At 46.4% G+C, this 18,273-nt stretch overlaps 1 protein-coding gene across 1 annotated transcript in view; it reads left to right on the top strand.

Annotated features, from left to right (window-relative positions):
* Positions 1 to 10,056, top strand: part of GREM2 (gremlin 2, DAN family BMP antagonist) — a 107,872-nt gene extending 97,816 nt beyond the window's left edge. The window contains exon 2 of the mRNA XM_045983657.1: positions 9,398 to 10,056. Within this exon, the coding sequence (XP_045839613.1) occupies positions 9,398 to 9,905 (508 nt within the window). The 3' untranslated portion in view covers positions 9,906 to 10,056. The remainder of the gene's footprint in view (positions 1 to 9,397) is intronic.
* Positions 10,057 to 18,273: the final 8,217 nt, after the last annotated feature.

The following is an 18,273-nucleotide window of genomic DNA, read 5'->3' on the forward strand; positions in this document are numbered from 1 at the left end:
TCAGGTCATGGTCTCAGGGTCCTGGGATGAAGCCCTGCATGGGGCTCTCCACTCTGAGAGAAGCCTGCTTCCCTTTCTCTTTGCCTGCCTCTCTGCCAGCTTGTAATCTCTCTCTCTGTGTCAAATAAATAAATAAAATCTTTAAAAAAAGATAAAAGAAAAAATGGACAGAAGACATGATCTTCAGGTAAATGTCAGCAAGAGCAAAGACAGGCGGACACAGTTTGAAATAATACGAGAATGATGACCTGCAAAAGTATTACTACTGAATCATAGGCATCTATTCGATTGTAAAAAAAATAATAATCATTCCACTTTTAGTAGTTATGTTGACTTCTGATTTTGATAGCTTGGTATGTACTAAATCATGATGATGAAAGGCTTTCATAAAAGCATTATTGCTACTGACAAGTTAACCCAGTTTCAAGTTCTTCTTTCTGGTTTTTTTTTTTTTTTTTTTTTTTTTTTTTTTTTTTTTTTTAAATATTTTATTTATTTATTTGACACAGAGAGAGGTCACAAGTAGGCAGAGAGGCAGGCAGAGAGAGAGGAGGAAGCAGGCTCCCCGTGGAGCAGAGAGCCCGACGCGGGGCTAGATCCCAGGACCCTGAGATCATGACCTGAGCCGAAGGCAGCGGCTTAATCCACTGAGCCACCCAGGCGCCCCAAATACTGATGAGTTTTTAATGGACAACATCAAGGTCCAGAGATGAGCAGCGGTAGGGATGGTCAGTTCAGTGGCTTCCCCGTGTGATCAAGATTCTGGTGGCTTTCCCTTTTGTGCTTTATGCTGCAAAGGTTTGACTCGCATCCCATTCTGTACCCTCCTGGGGGCTGCTCTAGCCTCAGTCTCCAGATCCTTGCACAAACACAACCCAGACCAGAACAGTAACTTCTTCTGACATGTCTTTTTTTTTTTTTTTTTTTTTAAATCAGGGAGTAAAAGTCTCTCCCAGGAGGTTATTTCTTACATCTTGTTAGTCACTGACTAGGACCTATCAACTCCGTACTCCGCAGTATGTAGAAGTGCCCATGAAGAACCTGGACTCCAGTTCCTGGACATTGTGCTTCTGTTAGCAAGAAGCATGAAGACGTTGGCTCTCAGGTAGCAAATCGGCCAGGACCTGCGCTCTCAGCTCTCTGGCCTGGGGAGAAGGATAAACGTTGCGTCACTGAGACAGTACCTTTCAGAATAGGCGCTGAGTGAAAAAACAGGATAAGATTTGGGACCTAGAAAACTTGGGGTGCCTATAAGGCATCCAGGGAATGTTCGGTAGGCAGCTGGGTATAGAGTTTGGGAGTCATGAGTAGATAGCAACCGGTGGCTAAGATCTTGGCATGGATGAAATTCTTAGTGGGAAGGTGAGGAAGGAGAAAATAGGTTTATTAACCTCTAAGAGGAAACCAGAGAGAGAAAAATCCATGAAAGACATCAAAAGACTAAAGAAAAGGAATAAAAATACTTGTGTCATCAATTCCAGAGGAAGTGCAAGGGGGTACACCGTTTTGTCGGGGTTTCCTACGTGTAAGGTCCCACTGCTTCCCACTGTCATACAAGTGAAATGAAGTAGTTTGAAGTAGAGGTTGTTTTTTTTAAATTTTTTTTAATATTTTATTTATTTGACAGAGAGAAATCACAACTAGGCAGAGAGGCAGGCAGAGAGAGAGGAGGAAGCAGGCTCCCCGCGGAGCAGAGAGCCTGTTGCGGGGCTCGATCTCAGGACCCTGAGATCATGACCTGAGCCGAAGGCAGAGGCTTTAACCCACTGAGCCACCCAGGCACCCCTGAAGTAGAGGTTGTTGATGGGACGTGTGGTCGAGATGTTTTTGATTTTGCTCGCACATTTTAGACAGGCCCCTCTGATTTTTATGGATACACAGACAGACAATCCAACCCCCGCTGTCAGAGAAGGGGAAGCCTTTTGTTTTAGAAGCTCACCCTGAGCACACAAGACTGTCTGAAGAAGACTTGAGGAACAAGGTAGAGAAGCGCAGAGTCACTGAAGTATGACTAGTCCCTTGAGCCGCAGCCTAAAATCTTCATCTGAAAATCATCATCGTCATCATAATAAAGGTTCTGCCTCGTGGCTGCAGAGAACAATGCCACTGGCTATAAAATCCTTAACGGATCGCTCATAATTTCTTCCTTCCTTTCAAATAAAACACATGGTTCTTTTCGCTCTGAGAGTACTTGGACCATGACTGGATCTCAGTGCCACATTCTTCATAGCAGCAACATGGAATGGGAGTGGCAAGTACTATTAACACCATTTTATGGACGGGGACCAGGGAAGCTTAGGAGTGAGTCACACAGGGTCACGAGATGGGCAGCTCCAGGCCCAGAAACCATGTTCTCACTCGTTCCCAAGTGGTTCCAGTCTTGAGAAAAGCAACCATTTGTGTAGAGGCTCACAGCATTCAAAGAGCTTTTCCATCCGTTTTCTTACTCAACTTACCGCTTTGCTGCCATCTTACCTCAACGCGACATTTCCCAGACTGAGTTTATCCCGATCGTTTCAAAGACTAAGAACTCTGATTACGAATTCCTAAATGATACACTTGCTATCCAGAAGTCGAAGTAAGTAATGATGGTATCATTTCTTCTTTGGTTGAAAACCTTTTTCAAAAACATAATTTTTCCAGAGGAAACTAAACTTCTCCTGGAACAAAATGATCGTCAGTGTTCCACTCAGACAATGTCACTTGGAAAAGTAAACGAATCCATTTGGATTCCAAACTTCTGAGTCATGTGGGATGCCCTGATCGTTCTGCTTTGAAACTGCAAGCCACTGCCTATTTTCTCATAGGACGTTCAGAAGATTTATAGGTAGTACTTGTTTTTCCTTTCCTAATGTTTTCTTTTTCTTTCTTTTTTTTTTTAAAAGATTTCACTTATTTATTTGACAGAGAACACAAGCAGGGGGAGTGGGAGAGGGAGAAGGAGACTCCCTGCCGAGCAGGGAGCCCAATGCGGGGCTCGATCCCAGGACCCTGGGACCACGAGCTGAGCTGAAGGTAGACACTTAATGACCAAGCCATCCAGGCGCCCCATCCTTTCCTAATGTTTTCATTTCTCCACTTATAGTAAGTTGCAATCACTCCCTTACAGTGTACAACTACAGTATTTGAGCTTGGTGAAAAACTAACTTGGAATCAGAAGGATGCAAATTAAAATAATAATAATAGGATGCCATTTCAGACTTTCCAGATGGGCGAAACATCATAAATCTGGTAACACCAAGGGTTAGCAAGTGTGTGCAGCAGCAGGGACTCACAGATTACTCTGGGGGCAGAATACTGGTGCAAGCACTTGGAAGGTAACGACAGAACTTTGTCAAGCTCTAGTTGTAATAACCCGCAACGCAGCATTTCCACTTCCCCGTGTCTCCTCTAGTAAACCTCTAACAGGTAGACATACATAAACACACACAAAACTGTCCAGGACGGCACTGTTGATAAGAGGGACAGAGTAGAAGCAACCTCACGGTCCCCCAGTGAGGCGAATGCACAAACTGTGCTTTGAGATTCAGCAGTGGAGGTGAATAGATCCTTCTCAGAACATCCACATGTATAAAATCTCAAACACCAGTTGTTGATTTTAAAAGGTGCTCCAAAAATAAAATAAATAAAACACAATATAGTAAAATAAAATAAAATCGATAAAACAAAAGTTGTGCAACATGAGTGTAGTCCTGTATACACGTGAAGGTCACGTGCACGCACACAGACGTGCCCTCATACACAACACATACCAGGAAACACGGAAAAGCACTAGCAGGAATGATATAATCAACTTCAGGACACTGGTCATCTCAGCAACAGCAGAATAGGAGAACAAAACTTTGACTTTACCTATATTGTTTCATTTCTCTCAAAATTGAAGGAGATGGCAAAATAAAGATTGGAACTATTAATATTGTTTTAATCTTGGTCGTGGGCAGCTAAGGTTCATTATGTGTTCTAGCTTGCTCTATGTTTGAAATGCTTCATAGTTAGACATTTTAAAATGCAGAGCTACTTTTCTAGCCCGAGTGCACGAAAGGAAAGGGAGAGCAATGAGTGAATGGGAGAGGAAAAGTTAGGAATAGGATTCGGCAAACTTTTTCTGTGAAAGGCCACACAGTAAATATTTTTGACTTCGTGGGGTGTGTCTCTGTCCCCACTACTCACTCTGACTTTGTAACCCAAAAGCAGCCATGAAGAAAATGGAGCTAAACAGGCGCGGCTGCGTTCAGTATAACCTTATTTGCGGAAATAGGGTGCGGGCTGGGATCAGCCCATCGGGCCATCGTGTGCCGCAGATGACAGTCGCTGAAAGTAAGCAGGTGTTCCCCGAGCCAAGGAACGTGCACCTCTCGCTGGAGAGCTCAGCCGCAGCCTCCCAAACAAAGGCTCCATGTCACGGATGAAGTACCTTTGGCTGTTGAGGTTCTAGTAGTAAAATTCATAAAAATAATCATTGCATTCGAACACTGTTAAGGGGCTTTTGTTTGGAGTTCGCTATTGGACTCGGATTCTGTTTTCCCTTGGGCCGTGGGAGCAAGTTTATCCCAGATGTGCCTGCCCGTGTGCAGCCTTGGGCGCTTCCCTCCAACCTGCCAAGGATGTGCAGAATTCTTACTTAGGTCACGGAAAATGTTTGCGCCTCATCGCATTCGCCACTCGCACAGCCCGGCACTGCCTGGACCTGACCTCTAAAACCCCACAGGGTCGCAGTGGGAGTGAGTGAATCAGCTTAGCTGAACCCTTGGCCTTCTGTCACTTAGACCTTTTGGCAGGGAGAATCCAGCGCTGCCGCAGCCTTTCCTAGAACTGAGGAGGCATCACGACTCAAGAACCTGTCGATCTAGAAAAGGCTGATATTCTAGAAAAGGGCCAGTGATCCTTTAGCAGCCTCTGTACTATCCCGGCCTGTGCAGCCCTTGTTCTGACACCAAGAAAGCCCAGGCCCCAGGGCATTTTTTTTTTTTAAAGATTTTATTTATTCATTTGACAGAGAGAGATCACAAGTAGACAGAGAGGCAGGCAGAGAGAGTGAGAGGGAAGCAGGCTCCCTGCCAAGCAGAGAGCCCGATGCGGGACTTGATCCCAGGACCCCCGAGACCACCACCGGAGCCGAAGGCAGCGGCCCAAACCACTGAGCCACCCAGGCACCCCCCAGGGCATTTCTTAAGAGGAAAGTGCTTTTGCTTCCTCTCTCTCTACCCAACCCACTTTGACCAACCCGCACTGCCTCGGGGATCAGCATTTACAGTCCTGGCCCTCCTTGCAAACTGACAACATTGTCAGGCCCCACGGAGAGTTAATAAAACCAAAAGGAATTATTTACGAGTTTCTTCTGAGACAAGCCAAACACAAGATGTGAGGATAAAATGAACAATGTTTGTGCTGTGGTACTAACGATTATGGCAACGCTCCTAAGAGGTTAATTGTGTGCGAACCATTTCTCAGAGTAGCAAAGTGATTCAAGGCAAAGCAAGACTCTGGGGGCTAAATTCAGGGCGTGGCGCGGCCCCTGACATGAGTGTGCGCGAGAGCGTGTTAGCCAGCTGAAGAAAGAGGCATGCTTGTTCCTCCCCTGAGGACCCCCGCATACATGCAGGCTAGAGGAGATGCGCTGTGAGCAAAAACTCAGTTGCTTTGGTGCCCTTGATTGGAGTGAAAAGCATGATGGTCACTCCAGCAAAATACCTCTTGCCTCCTTGCCTGTCCTGACACCAAGATTCCAGATCCTTGGCAACGTTCCTGTTGCTCTGTGTGAAGGAGTAAAGAAACGAGATGGAGGGAAGGAAACCCCCAGTTGGCCCCAGTCACCGAGCCATATCATCAGCCTCTTTTCCTGCTCTTACAAATGGGAGGTTTGCTTTACTCCTAGGTTCTTGGGAAGCATAACTTCTCCGGGTGATTGCCAGATGTTGTGAAAATGTTTCAAAGCGTTCAAAGAATGCATGTTGTTAATCATCACATCTAATACTGTGAATCTGAGAGTTTTTGCCCCAAACTGATCAGAACATGCTTTAATTCTGTTCTCCCCGACAACAGCTAGGACCTGTTGAATGAAAGCATGCGTCGTTGAGCCTATCAAAGATGCCTGTGAAGCTGTTCCCGGAACTAGGGGGGTTGAGGACCAGGCTGACTCTGTAAATCTTTCCTGGCTGGGACTTGCAAACTTTTGGTTGTGTTTTTTCAGAATGTTAATAATTTTAGAAATTATTAAAATGGAACCAACATACTTTCTTTTTAAGAGACTATTGAGATCACAAATCATTCTGCAAGTATAATAAGCTGTGTAAGTTGAATGAGTCCAATACTCAGTGCTTGCCATGAATCTGCTGGGAGCGTGGCCATTTTCATGTGACAATTCGTGTGTGGGACTAAGGAGGCATGAGGAAGGTTCTTTAACAGTTCGGCCTCAAATTTTCAGTAATTGTATTGCCCAAAACTGCTTTTACAAAAGAAAATCTTTCCCTTTTTCCCTCCTCTGTTCTCAATTTTTACTTTTAAAAAATTTTTTAATTTTAAATTTTTTAAATTTTTTATTTTATTTATTTATTTATTTATTTTTACTTCTCTTGCCTCTTGTCTTTACACTTACCTAACTCTGCCCTCTTGGCAGTGTCACTGCCTAGAAGAATCCTATTTGGAGTTTAAGACAGTAGTTAGCTGTTACTTCCTGGGCCTCTCCTGTTCCCTGTCCAGGAGGAACTGATGCTCTTTCCCTGTGTCCCCACTATCCCCTGCGGCACTGGCCCATGGAAGCCACCGGAAGCAGTTCTTTGAAACACAGATCTCAGACTCCACCTCGACTCTGCTGATTTGGGGCTGTTTTGGGGGTGGCGCTGAGGAATCTACATTCTAAAGCATCCCAGTGGTTCAGATGTTCTTGGCCCGGCAAACCTATCCCATTGTGCCTCCATTATCTGCATGCCGAAAGGCATGGTATTCGTGTGTCCTTCCACACATATTTATTGAGTACCTACTTTGTACCAGGCACTGTTCTGAGTGCAGGACGTACAGTATGGTTAAACAGGTGGTCCTTCTTTCTTGGACCTCACATTCCAGTTGGGGAAGTCAGACAATGCAAATATCCATAAGATCTTTCAGGACTCTCTTACCCGATGCTAAGTGCCATGGAGGAAAACAAAGCAGGGATGAAGGAGACAGAGAATGGCAGGGCTGTGATGAAGTCACCCATGAAGGCCTCACCAAGGTGGCGATAACTGAGCAAAGACTTGAAGACGGTGGTAGAAGGCCATGGCAATATCAGGGGAAAGGCAAATGTAAGGCCCTAGAGCAGAAAAGTGCCACATACATTCTGGAAACAGAAAGGTGAGCAGGGTTGCCGGAGCAGGGCAAGTAGGAGAGTGTCGCTGAGGAGGTCCATGGGATGAGAACAGGGAGAGCAGATCTTGTCAGGGCTCGTCCGACACTGGAAGAACTTTCTCTTTGTCTCTGAGGGAGGTTTGGAATTCTCAAGGCTTATCAGAGTTTGTTCCAGAATAAATACTCAGCGAAACTTGATAAATGAAGGAATTCTCTGCTGTGTGGTTTCCAAAAGCTTCTTGTGGTTTACACTTAGATTAACAACAATGACATATAGGAATATTTTAGCATAGATATTTTAACACAAAACTTTTTTTTTTTTAAGATTTTGAGAGAGAGTGAGTGAGTGTGAGAGAGAGATCACAAACAGGGGCAGAGTGAGGGAGAAGCAGGCTCCCCACTGAGCAGGGAGCCCAGACATACGGCTCGATCCCAGGACCCTGGAATCATGATCTGAGCCAAAGGCAGATATTTAACCAACTGAGCCACCCAGGTGCCCCTTAACACAAACATTTTTAGCTATAGTACAGCTGCACTCACCTGGAGCCAGGATTCAAATATTTCACATCCTGGACATATGATCTTGGTAAGTTGTGAAGCCTCTCCATGCCTCAGTTTCCTAATCTATAAACTGAGAGAAATATGAATACCTATTTCATAGAACTGATATGTTTATACATGAAAAGAAACTGTAAGAGGGATGGGTTTTGAACACCGATAAATACTAACTATTATTATCAGCAGAAACATGTAAGACATTGATAATAGTTCAAGGGGGTTAATATATTTAATATTAAATTTATTTACATAAATTATATTATTATAAATTATATATTTATATAAATTATAGAAATAGAAATGCATTTAATATTAAATAAAAACTAAATATAAATGTGTAGTATGCATTATAGAACTATATAATAGTGTGTATATATATGATTTCTCCATGCCATTTTGGTGTGTGCATGTTAAAGGAATGAGAGTCTCGCGCAGTTCTCTAGGTGGTAAGATATCCAGGGAGGCGATGAATAAACGTGAATATGGTGGCGAGGAGGACAAAGATAACAAAGGAGCTGCCGTCCTCAGCAGATAGAGGTCATCTTTGCTGGGGGGGGGGGGGGGTGCAGGAGGGCATTGCTGTCCCTGGAGGGGATTACTGGAACTATAGCAATGGAAACTGCATTAAGCTTCAAAGAAGTCCATCTTTCAGGCAGACTTGGCTTGCTTCCTACAAGACCTGATTCTAAGGAAGCTCCCCTCGAGCTGCCATCCTGCACACTTGGGTCATGAGGCCCTAATACACAGAAGGCAGAATCTATTCATGCGGTTTCCATTGCGATCTCTAAGGCCGTTTTAATAAGAGCCTTGGAGAGTTCTTAATTCACGGCTGGCAAGTGGTTTCCACAACAAGACACTACGTCATGACTCTCTTGAATTAACTTGAATATCTTTGTGCAGAGGTTCAATGTACTTTTCGATTCCTAACAGTGACCCGAGGTGTAAATATTACTTTCCCCAGTCTGTGTCCATTCGTAGGTTAATACTCATTTTAAAGAAACTTGTGACCCACACCCCACCCCGCTTGCCTTTTCTTTTTGCGATACTCCTGATGGGATCCGTGTCTCCTTTTGGTGGCTCCGGAGACAGGTGCGTGACTCCTGGACGTTCCCTAGCGGTTGTGCGGCTGTGGGCCAGTTCCTAACGTCTGCGTGCCTCAGTTTCCCTGCAATGTAGGTATAATAGCCGCCAACTTAGACGTGTTTTGAGGATCCCATGAGGAATACACGTGATGTGTGTGGGACAGGACTTGTCACCCACTGAATGGAAATGCAGGGAAACGCAGTCACTATGGCTGGCCCTGCGGCCAGCGGGCGTGGGCTCTTCTTGGCGACCTTTGCCTTGTCATTCTTCAGTAGTCCGCCCGGGTGAGTGCTCCGTGTTCTTTTCTGCTCGCCCCTTCGCCGTCCGGAGCGGGTCCGGGCCCTCTCCCCTGCAGCCGCCGCGCCCGACGGCAGCTCCTCTAACGAAACCAGCGCCGCCCAGCCAACCCCTCTCACTCTTCTCTCGTTCGCAGGATGTTCTGGAAGCTCTCCCTGTCCTTGTGCCTGGTGGCCGTGCTGGTGAAGGCGGCCGAGGCGCGGAAGAACCGGCCGGCGGGCGCCATCCCGTCGCCCTACAAGGACGGCAGCAGCAACCACTCGGAGAGATGGCAGCACCAGATGAAGGAGGTGCTGGCCTCCAGCCAGGAGGCCCTGGTGGTCACCGAGCGCAAGTACCTCAAGAGTGACTGGTGCAAGACGCAGCCGCTGCGGCAGACGGTGAGCGAGGACGGCTGCCGCAGCCGCACGGTCCTCAACCGCTTCTGCTACGGCCAGTGCAACTCCTTCTACATCCCGCGCCACGTCCGCAAGGAGGAGGAGTCCTTCCAGTCGTGCGCCTTCTGCAAGCCGCAGCGCGTCACCTCCGTCCTCGTGGAGCTCGAGTGCCCGGGCATGGACCCTCCCTTCCGACTCAAGAAGATCCAGAAGGTGAAGCAGTGCCGCTGCATGTCCGTGAACCTGAGCGACTCGGACAAGCAGTGAAGCCCCCGCGGCTCCCCGCGCGCTCCCCGCGCCTCCCCGCGCGCTCCCCGCGCCGCCGCCGCCTTCGTCCCGGTCCTCGGAGCCCGCGTGGCGCTGCCCGGTGGCCCCAGCGCTGCCCGCGCGGCTCCCAAGTGGAGCGTCGCCGCCGCGTCCGGCCGCTCGCGGGACCCCCGCGCGCCCCCCTGCGCGCCCCAACGCGCTGCGCTCCGGGCCCGAGGGACGCGGCTGCAAACCCGCTGCGCGCCAGCCGGCGGCCGGAGAGGACCTTTCGGGGGCCGCGCGGCCGGTCTGCGTTGATGTTTCCACCATGTGGAAAAGCCTGGCTGACCCCGGCCTCCCCCACACTCCAGCTGCCGTCGCGCGGAAGGGAAGGATGCGGCGCTCGGGCCTGTCCCGCGGGGTCGGGGGAGCCGTCCACCCGGTGAAGGGAGGGCTGCCCTCGCGCGGCTGCCATGCGGGCCCGGACCGGTCCCCGCGCGCGGAGGGGAGGTTCTGCTGACGAACCCGCTGCCCGCTACCCGAGAAGACGACTTGAGCCACTGGGATCACGAAATGGGCTTCCCCGGGGGCCTGGCTCACAGCAGGCCGCCCTCTGCCCCACGCGCCAACGCCACCTCTTCTTCCTCACCCCCGCCCCCGTGGACTCGGATGAACTCCGGTGTGCGCGCTGTTACCGCTGCAGTTAGAATGTTATGACACACACCGTCTCCGTATTAACGCTGGTTGCGTAACTGACCTGTAATGTAAAGGGCTGTGCAGAAGCGCCATAGACCTATCCATGCATCGTCTCACGAGTTCGGACTCCGGCTTTGCAGCCCGGTTCTGAGTAAGGCTCGGCAGGGGCTGAGCTCAGGAATAATGCCCGGTCAGCAGTTCACTGCCCAGGACCTAGCCTGACATTGGGCAGGGAGATGGCAGGTGATCCCACATTGTGATCTTACAGTGAAAACTGTTTCACTGAAGGTACTAAATCAGTCATCGCAGCACAAAGTGGGAAGTGGGTTGGGACGGATGGGTGTAGGGAGGGGACTCACTGGGGAGTCTTCACAGGGAGCTTAAAAGCCCTGTGATGTTTAATCGTCGTATGTGCCATGAGAAGCACACTTTACTGCCCTGACACGAAACAAAAAATATTCCCTGCTAAAAGAGAGAACTATTTAAACATATAAGGAATCAGGTCACTTTGTGCTGTAGGAGGAAGTAAAAGATAAAATATATAGAAATCTAGTTAAGCGATCCTACAGAAGTTTCGTTTTCAAAGAATGGACTTTTTTTTTTTAAGGACGATCAAACAGCTTACGTTTCATGTTTATAATGAATCGTTGAGGATTATATGTTGAGGTCTCTTGGTGTAAGAAAGCTAACATAATTTATTTTCTTGCAAAATTATACTTACCTTGAGTCCCTTTGCTAAACTGCCCCAGAGTCTTCCCTGTGAGTAGGGTTTGAGGAATCTGATGAATGTGAATGAGATGCCATTGGTGGGAAGCAGCAAACTTTGAAAACCTTTCATTGGTCATTTCTGAGCACCGAGTCTCACGTGCTGCTGCCAAGGGCACTCAGAAAGGCCCACCTCTGGGTTTGTGAGACCCTCTACAAACTGCTTGGGGAACTGAGGCTTCCTGATGGGGGTCTAGGGGTATTCACCTGGAGAGCGAGGTGGAACATGTCCCTGAATCCCTTTCCTGCCCCTGAACTGCAGGTTTCATTTCTGTCTACCCCGTAACTCCATGAGACCCAAGCACAATATGCTGTTGTAAAAGGGGGTATTGGTTTTAGAAATGGGGGATAGACAGCCCTCAATCAGGAGGCAGAACTCAACAGAAATCCTTGACGGCTGGAACTTTGGGATGGGAAGAAAGAGCAGAGAGTATGTCCAAGTGGAGAATTTATTTTTGCCTGAAATGGAAAACCTCAAGTTAGATGCAGTGCAGAACACGCGGCAGAAAAGCTGTGAAGGAAGGAGGTCCACACGACTGAAACGGAGGCCAGTGGAGGAGAGGAGGTTGGGAGTGGATGGGTTTCCCTGGCTGACTGCAAAGCCAACCCTGTCATTTTATTAACACATTACCCACGCAGATAGAGGAAGGATTAAGCTATGAACTCACAGAATACACACATGAGTACACTCTCTTTGAACCCAGTTGTGGGTGTAGCAATGGAAACAATATGATATGCTGCAGGTTAAGCTCCTTCTGGGGGTTCTTCTATGTACAAAGTTTACCTTATAATGGCTCAAATTGTATTTAATTGGTTTTTTTTTTTTTTTGGTTTGTTTATAAATGAAGAAAAGCTCTAAGTATAATGTAATTATTTTATAGGTGTACTATTAAATTATAGAACAAATAAAGATACTCTAGGATTCTTTGTGATCCTGGTGTGATGTGCGATAAAAATGGAATTCAGCATTTGTTTCCGTGGGCCGTGAAGGGAGCACTGTGTGTTCAGAGGGCTTGTGTCCCATCACGGTGAGTTCAACGCTTAGCCTACGACATGCAGCCTTCTCTGGGGCCTGGCGTCTTCAAAGAGAATCAGAATCAGGCATTCAAGGAGCAGAGGTGACGGGGATGGTTCTCAACCCTGGTCTTGGGCCATTTCTAAGCCTCTTAGAGAGTACGCAGCAGCTGAAGACAGAAATCTTGAGCTCTTCGCATTGTGTTCTTTGAATAAGAAAAAATGAATGAGGAAGGGTTGAGAAACTGCTGCAAATACAAGTTCATCTTCCTTGGAAGGGCCAGGGCACCACCCTTGTCTCATCAACAAGCCAGAACTTGCCTTGAGTTTGGCCCATTTTCACATTCACTTTTCACGTGCTTCAACATTTCTTAATTTAAATGCTTTTCAGTTTCACAGTGTCTCTATTTTTCAATGAATTGACTTATAGCCCATTCAAGTAATTCAATTGCCAATAAAACAATAAACACTATAATAAAATTGTATATGGTTGATTTACTGTATGGACTTCAAAGGAATTAAATTTAACTTAATAATAAATAATTTATCTTAGTTTATTAAGTGGGACAGAACATTCCACTTAAATGAGGTTAAGATATTTCAATTCACTTGTTTCTGAAGTAGGCCAATAGATTTTTTTTTCAGATTTTATTTATTTATTGGACAGACAGAAATCACAAGCAGGCAGAGAGACAAGCAGAGAGAGAGAGAAGAAACAGGCTCCCTGCTGAGGAGAGAGCCTGATCCGGGGCCACACAGGCTCCCCAGCCAATAGATTTTTAAGTTATAAAGTCAATGAAAATGAATTTTTGCTATTGAGTGAACAATTTATAATGTATGGATTCCTGGAAAGCTCATTTGATGATTGACCTATCACCTATCACCACTGATGATTAGCTCTACACAGGAGATAACCAAATCATCAAGTACAGCTAAAACTTATTGATCGTCAGGTTAAAATTTGAATTCTTGTTAACCTCCACCACCCTTCCCACCCTCTTCCCCCAATCTCACTGCCACTACTTCTCAAACACTGCCAGCCATTTACCAAAAGAGAAAAATGGGAAACCAATTAGTTTTTGTTGTGGTGATGATGGTTATATCCATTGGCATTTCTGGGTTGCTGATTTCTCTACTACTCAGTCTGGGATACATAAGGGGAGTTGGGGTGGGGGAAGCCATGGAAATAGCTGTAATGTCATTCCTTGGATCTCGAGGTTTCTACCTGATCTCCCTTGCCCCCCTCAACTTTTAGGGCCTTATTATGTTTGATAAACTCTTTAGTGGGAGGAGTAGGCTGTAATCAAAAGTCTTATGAAACTTTGTAAGATTTACTACGTATTCTCTAAGGTTTATAACATATAAACCTTATTCTCTAAGGTTTATAATGTATAAAGCTTAGAGTTTGGTGTTTATATTATGTATAAACCAAGACCTCCAAATACTTGCCCCATATCTCTCATCTGGTCCTATTACATGTTGTTGATCATATGGTCAATCAATATGACATTTTACAGAATGCCCATAAAATCCAGGTTACTTTAGATTACATCTTGATAAAGGGTGTAAGAAACTTGCGTAGACTTGAGGGCAAGATCACGAACCATTGTTTATCCCATGGGAATGCCAATAGCATCCACCTCTCCTTCCTCATAGGTGTGGCTAGAAACACATTTGCTAGATCAAGCGCTGGGGCCTATTGTAACCTGTTCTAGCAAAACGAAACCAAAACCAAATAAGCGAAAAATACCCTGAGCACAGCAGCTGCTGCTGGGGCTCCTTCTTGCCACCGCCATGTTCTAGTTGATTTTTGCAGGAGCCGACCTGATGAAATACGTGGGGTATGGTAGGAGCTATCACAATATTCAACTCTCTGAAAGTTTCATTAGTTTACTCCATCCTCTTTGGAAATTCACTCTTTTCTCTGGGGTGGGAAGTTTCAGAAACTTCGACTTGCACCTCCTCACTACAATAGCTCTTACTCAAGAAACCAAGGAATCATTGTGAGGGTTCTTCAAACTCCCAAGGGTGTCCCTTTCAATTATGCATTTGGAGATTAGGGGTAAGACAAGCGGATTAGCCAATAGACTACTGGGCCCTCTGAGAACCAGACTTTGGCGAGGATTCTGATGGCCCTTATACCCTCTCCCTTTAACAGGGAGCCGTGTTGGTTTATTGCGTCTCCAGGGATTTGTGTAAATTCAGAATCAATGTTCAACAATCTTCAAAAGTTCTGAGGATTCCTCTTTTCCCACATAGCACATTTACCTGAGTAACTAGTCTTAACTCCCCTGGTAAAGTACCAAGAGAATAACAAATGAATATATTGGCCCTGGTATTAAAGGGTCCTGACTTCTAAAGAATCAGGCCCTCCTTTAGTCAGTGGGTTCCAATCTGATCTGGAAACTGAGCAAGGAATTGTGATTCTTACTGAGATATTGCCCTCTGTCTCTGATAATCCGTCATTGGTTTCTTTTGACTATATAAATTAAGTAATATCCTTGTTAGCAGCCCATCTCTCATATCCAGGAGCACCATGTTCTATGAATCGACTCCCAGTCGGGACTCTGTGGATGCCACTCCAATCCCATAACTCTTTGCAACAATTGTGCCCACAATACTCCTGAAATTTAAGCACTGGTCCCTGGCTAATATTATTTTGAGATCTTGCTATTCTCAGGTTCCTCCGGGAGCCTAGTTTTTTAACAGAATCTCTTCCTACTGTTAGCCTTCGGCTCCAGACAGCTGAGCTCGTACTGTTGCTGCTCCCAAAACAAGCACAGGCAACATTGCTTTGGTGAACATAGGCTCTCCTGGGACTGTCATTGGCTGGTGAGTTTTTTAGCTTTACGCAGCGGATGCATTTTAGCCTGCCCTTTTCTCTGAGCCTGAGGATCCTTTCCTCCACCATCTATCGTAGAAGCTCTTACATTTTGCTTTCATTAAACGTGGATCAGTGTGTGTGGTACTCTAAGAATCATGCCAGTACCTTATCACCGTCCCTGGGGTATTTGCCACAGTGTTAAATCCTGAATCATGGGGGAGTGCTCCCATGGTGACACCTACACCCTGCTCCCCCTCCTTGATCCAGCACCTTCAGGACACAATACCGTACTTACTTACCTGGCTCCTGCAGTGGCTTTAATCTTATCCTTTAGCTAACCCAGCACAACCCGAGTGGGGGAAAAACTCACCTCAAAAAAAAAAAAAAGGAACAAGAGGCAGAAGACTGAATTAGTGACCTGCCTCCTTTATCCCAGCAGTAAGAGCCTCCATGTTTTATTGCACCTCATTGATAGCTTTTTTGATTTCAACTTGGTTAGATTTTAGTTCTCTTATTTTTCCAGAAAGGGGTTCTGTAGTATCTTCTATTCTTGTTTCGAGCCCAGCTAGCATCTTGATAGTGGTCATTCTGAACTCTAGTTCTGACATCTCACTAATGTCCTTATTGGTTAGGTCCCCAGCAGTCGGTACTGCCGCTTGTTCTTTTTTTTTTTTTTTTCCTTGAGGTGAGTTTTTTCACCTTGTCATTTTATCCGGAGAAGAATAGATGAATGAGAGAGCAAAATACTAAAAAGGTAGGAATAACCCTAGAAAAATATACAGTAACCAAATCAGAAGAGACCCAAAACCAAGGGTAGAAGAAAGGGGGAAAATATATCTATATATATGAATGATTAGACTGATGAATAGAACAGAGCCACACACTTGATTTTGGATGTATTTCCATCTGTTAGAAAAAACTGCCTCCCAAAATTTTAAAGAAAGAAAATAATCACACACACACACACACACACACACACACACACAAATAAGAGTAAACGCAATAGAGGGATGGAATATGACTGTAAAGATGAAAATTTAATGGATTGATAAGAAGTTGGTTGAAAAAAGGAGAAAAACAAAAAAAAAAGAAGAGAGAGAGAATGTGATTAGGCTGGAGACTAGATCAAAGCCATATGCTAGATTTAGGGTATTTTTTCGTCTGTTAGAAGGAAACTGTATCCCAAAATTTTGAAGAAGGAAAAACTTGTATGTGTACAAGAAATAAGTTTGAATACAATGAAGGGATAGAATATGACATAACAATGAAAGTTGAAAAAGATTTTTAAAAAGGTATTGAAAAGATAAAATAGTTTAAAAAAGGTTCAAATAGGAAAGAGGAAAAATTTTAAAAATAGAGAAAGAAAAAATTAAAATTAAAAAATTTTAACTTTGAAAGACTAAAGAATCATGGGGGAAAAGCCATGAATTCCATGTGCTGTGTTCCCTTAGCTCTGAAGTTTTGCAGTTCTCATTGATCAGTAAAATTGGTCTTGCCTGGACGTTCTTGCTGATCTTCTGCAGGAGGGGCCTGTTGCCATGATCGTCAATTGTGTTTGCCCGAGGTGGAGTCAATTGTGTTTGCCCGAGGTGGAACCGCACTGCCTTTGCCCGGGCCGGGCTAAGCAATCCGCTCGGTTCGCGCTCGGAGCTTTTGTTCCCTGAGCGCTTTCCGTACCGCTTTGGAGGACGGGAATAAAATGGCGGCCGCCCAGTCTCCGGCTGGAGGAGCTGAGAACCTGGAGACCCACCCCTCAGTGCAACCTCGGAGAAAAGCCATCAATCCCTCCCCTCTCCCTGGTCTCTGGCCGTGCTCCGAGCTCCCCTGGCCTGTGACCGAGCGTTTCTATCTCTGGTGCGCGGCCTGTGTGGAGTCTCCAAACCCAGCAGATTGCTGCCATGGGCTCCTGTGCTGCTCTTCCGGATGTGGAAGGTAAGTCTCCCCGGATCTGCCACGCGTAGGGGTCCCTGCTCGAGGAGTAATGGCCCGACTGTGCCATGGATCATGGTTTAAGATAACCTGAGCTGAGAGCCCCTCCTCGCTTGGTCTCTGCAGCCGGCTTTCCCGCCGGATACCTGTGAGCTCTGCCGCGCTCAGACACCCCCGGTATTTCTGTGACTCCCGCGGGTCCTGAGACTCTCTCAGTGAGGGCTCCAACCCCCGCTTAGCCCCTGGAGCGACGTCCCTCAGTGGAGCAGACTTCTAAAAGTTGCAGTTTTGTGCCCTGTTGCTCTACCGCTTGCCGCGAGCCGGCCCCTCCCCCCACGGTCTATCTCCCCATATATTGCCTTGGAGTCACGTCTCTCCGCACGTCCTACCGTCCAGAAAGTGGTCGGTTTTCTGTCCTAGAATTGCTGCTATTCTTCTCTTCGATCTCCTGTTGCGTTTGTAGGTGTTCAGAATGGTTTGATAACTACCTAACTGAACTCCTGGGACCCCAGGAAATTTGCGTCCCCAACGGCTCCGCCATCTTGCTGCTCCGTGTATTTTGTAATTCTTTTTTTTTTTTTTAAAGATTTTATTTATTTATTTGACAGATAGAGATCACAAGTAGGGAGAGAGGCAGGCATAGAGAGAGAGGAGGAAGCAGGCTCCCTGCCAAGCAGAGAGCCCGCAGGGGCTCGATCCCAGGACCCCGGGACCATGACCCGAGCCGAAGGCAGAGGCTTTAACCCACTGAGCCACCCAGGCGCCCCGTATTTTGTAATTCTTAAGCACTGAAAGTATTGCAGCAGGCGGGAGTCCCCTCACCAACATCCCTTCTCAGTTTATTCCTGGGGAAAACACTGACAGTGTGTGCTACAGCAGGCCGGGGGCCATCTTTGGCAATTGGGCAAGGGACCCATCTCCAGATCGCGCTGTAGGGTACAATTTCTGGGCCACTCCTGGAACAGCTTATCTTAGATTGGTTTCCCAAGCTCTGAGACAACTTGTTTTGTGCAGAAGGCTTATTGGGGAGTAATTTCAGAACGCAGACCTATAAGAAAGTGAGGAAATAGGATTGGGCAGCAGAAAAACCGATCTGCTTGCGGTTCAGGCCTCATCGGCCTCAATGCCAAGTTGTGGTGCTGGGTTTGGAGTTGTCCCAAA

Source organism: Meles meles, chromosome 17, assembly GCF_922984935.1.
Source record: "Meles meles chromosome 17, mMelMel3.1 paternal haplotype, whole genome shotgun sequence".
Classification (NCBI taxonomy): Eukaryota; Metazoa; Chordata; class Mammalia; order Carnivora; family Mustelidae; genus Meles; species Meles meles.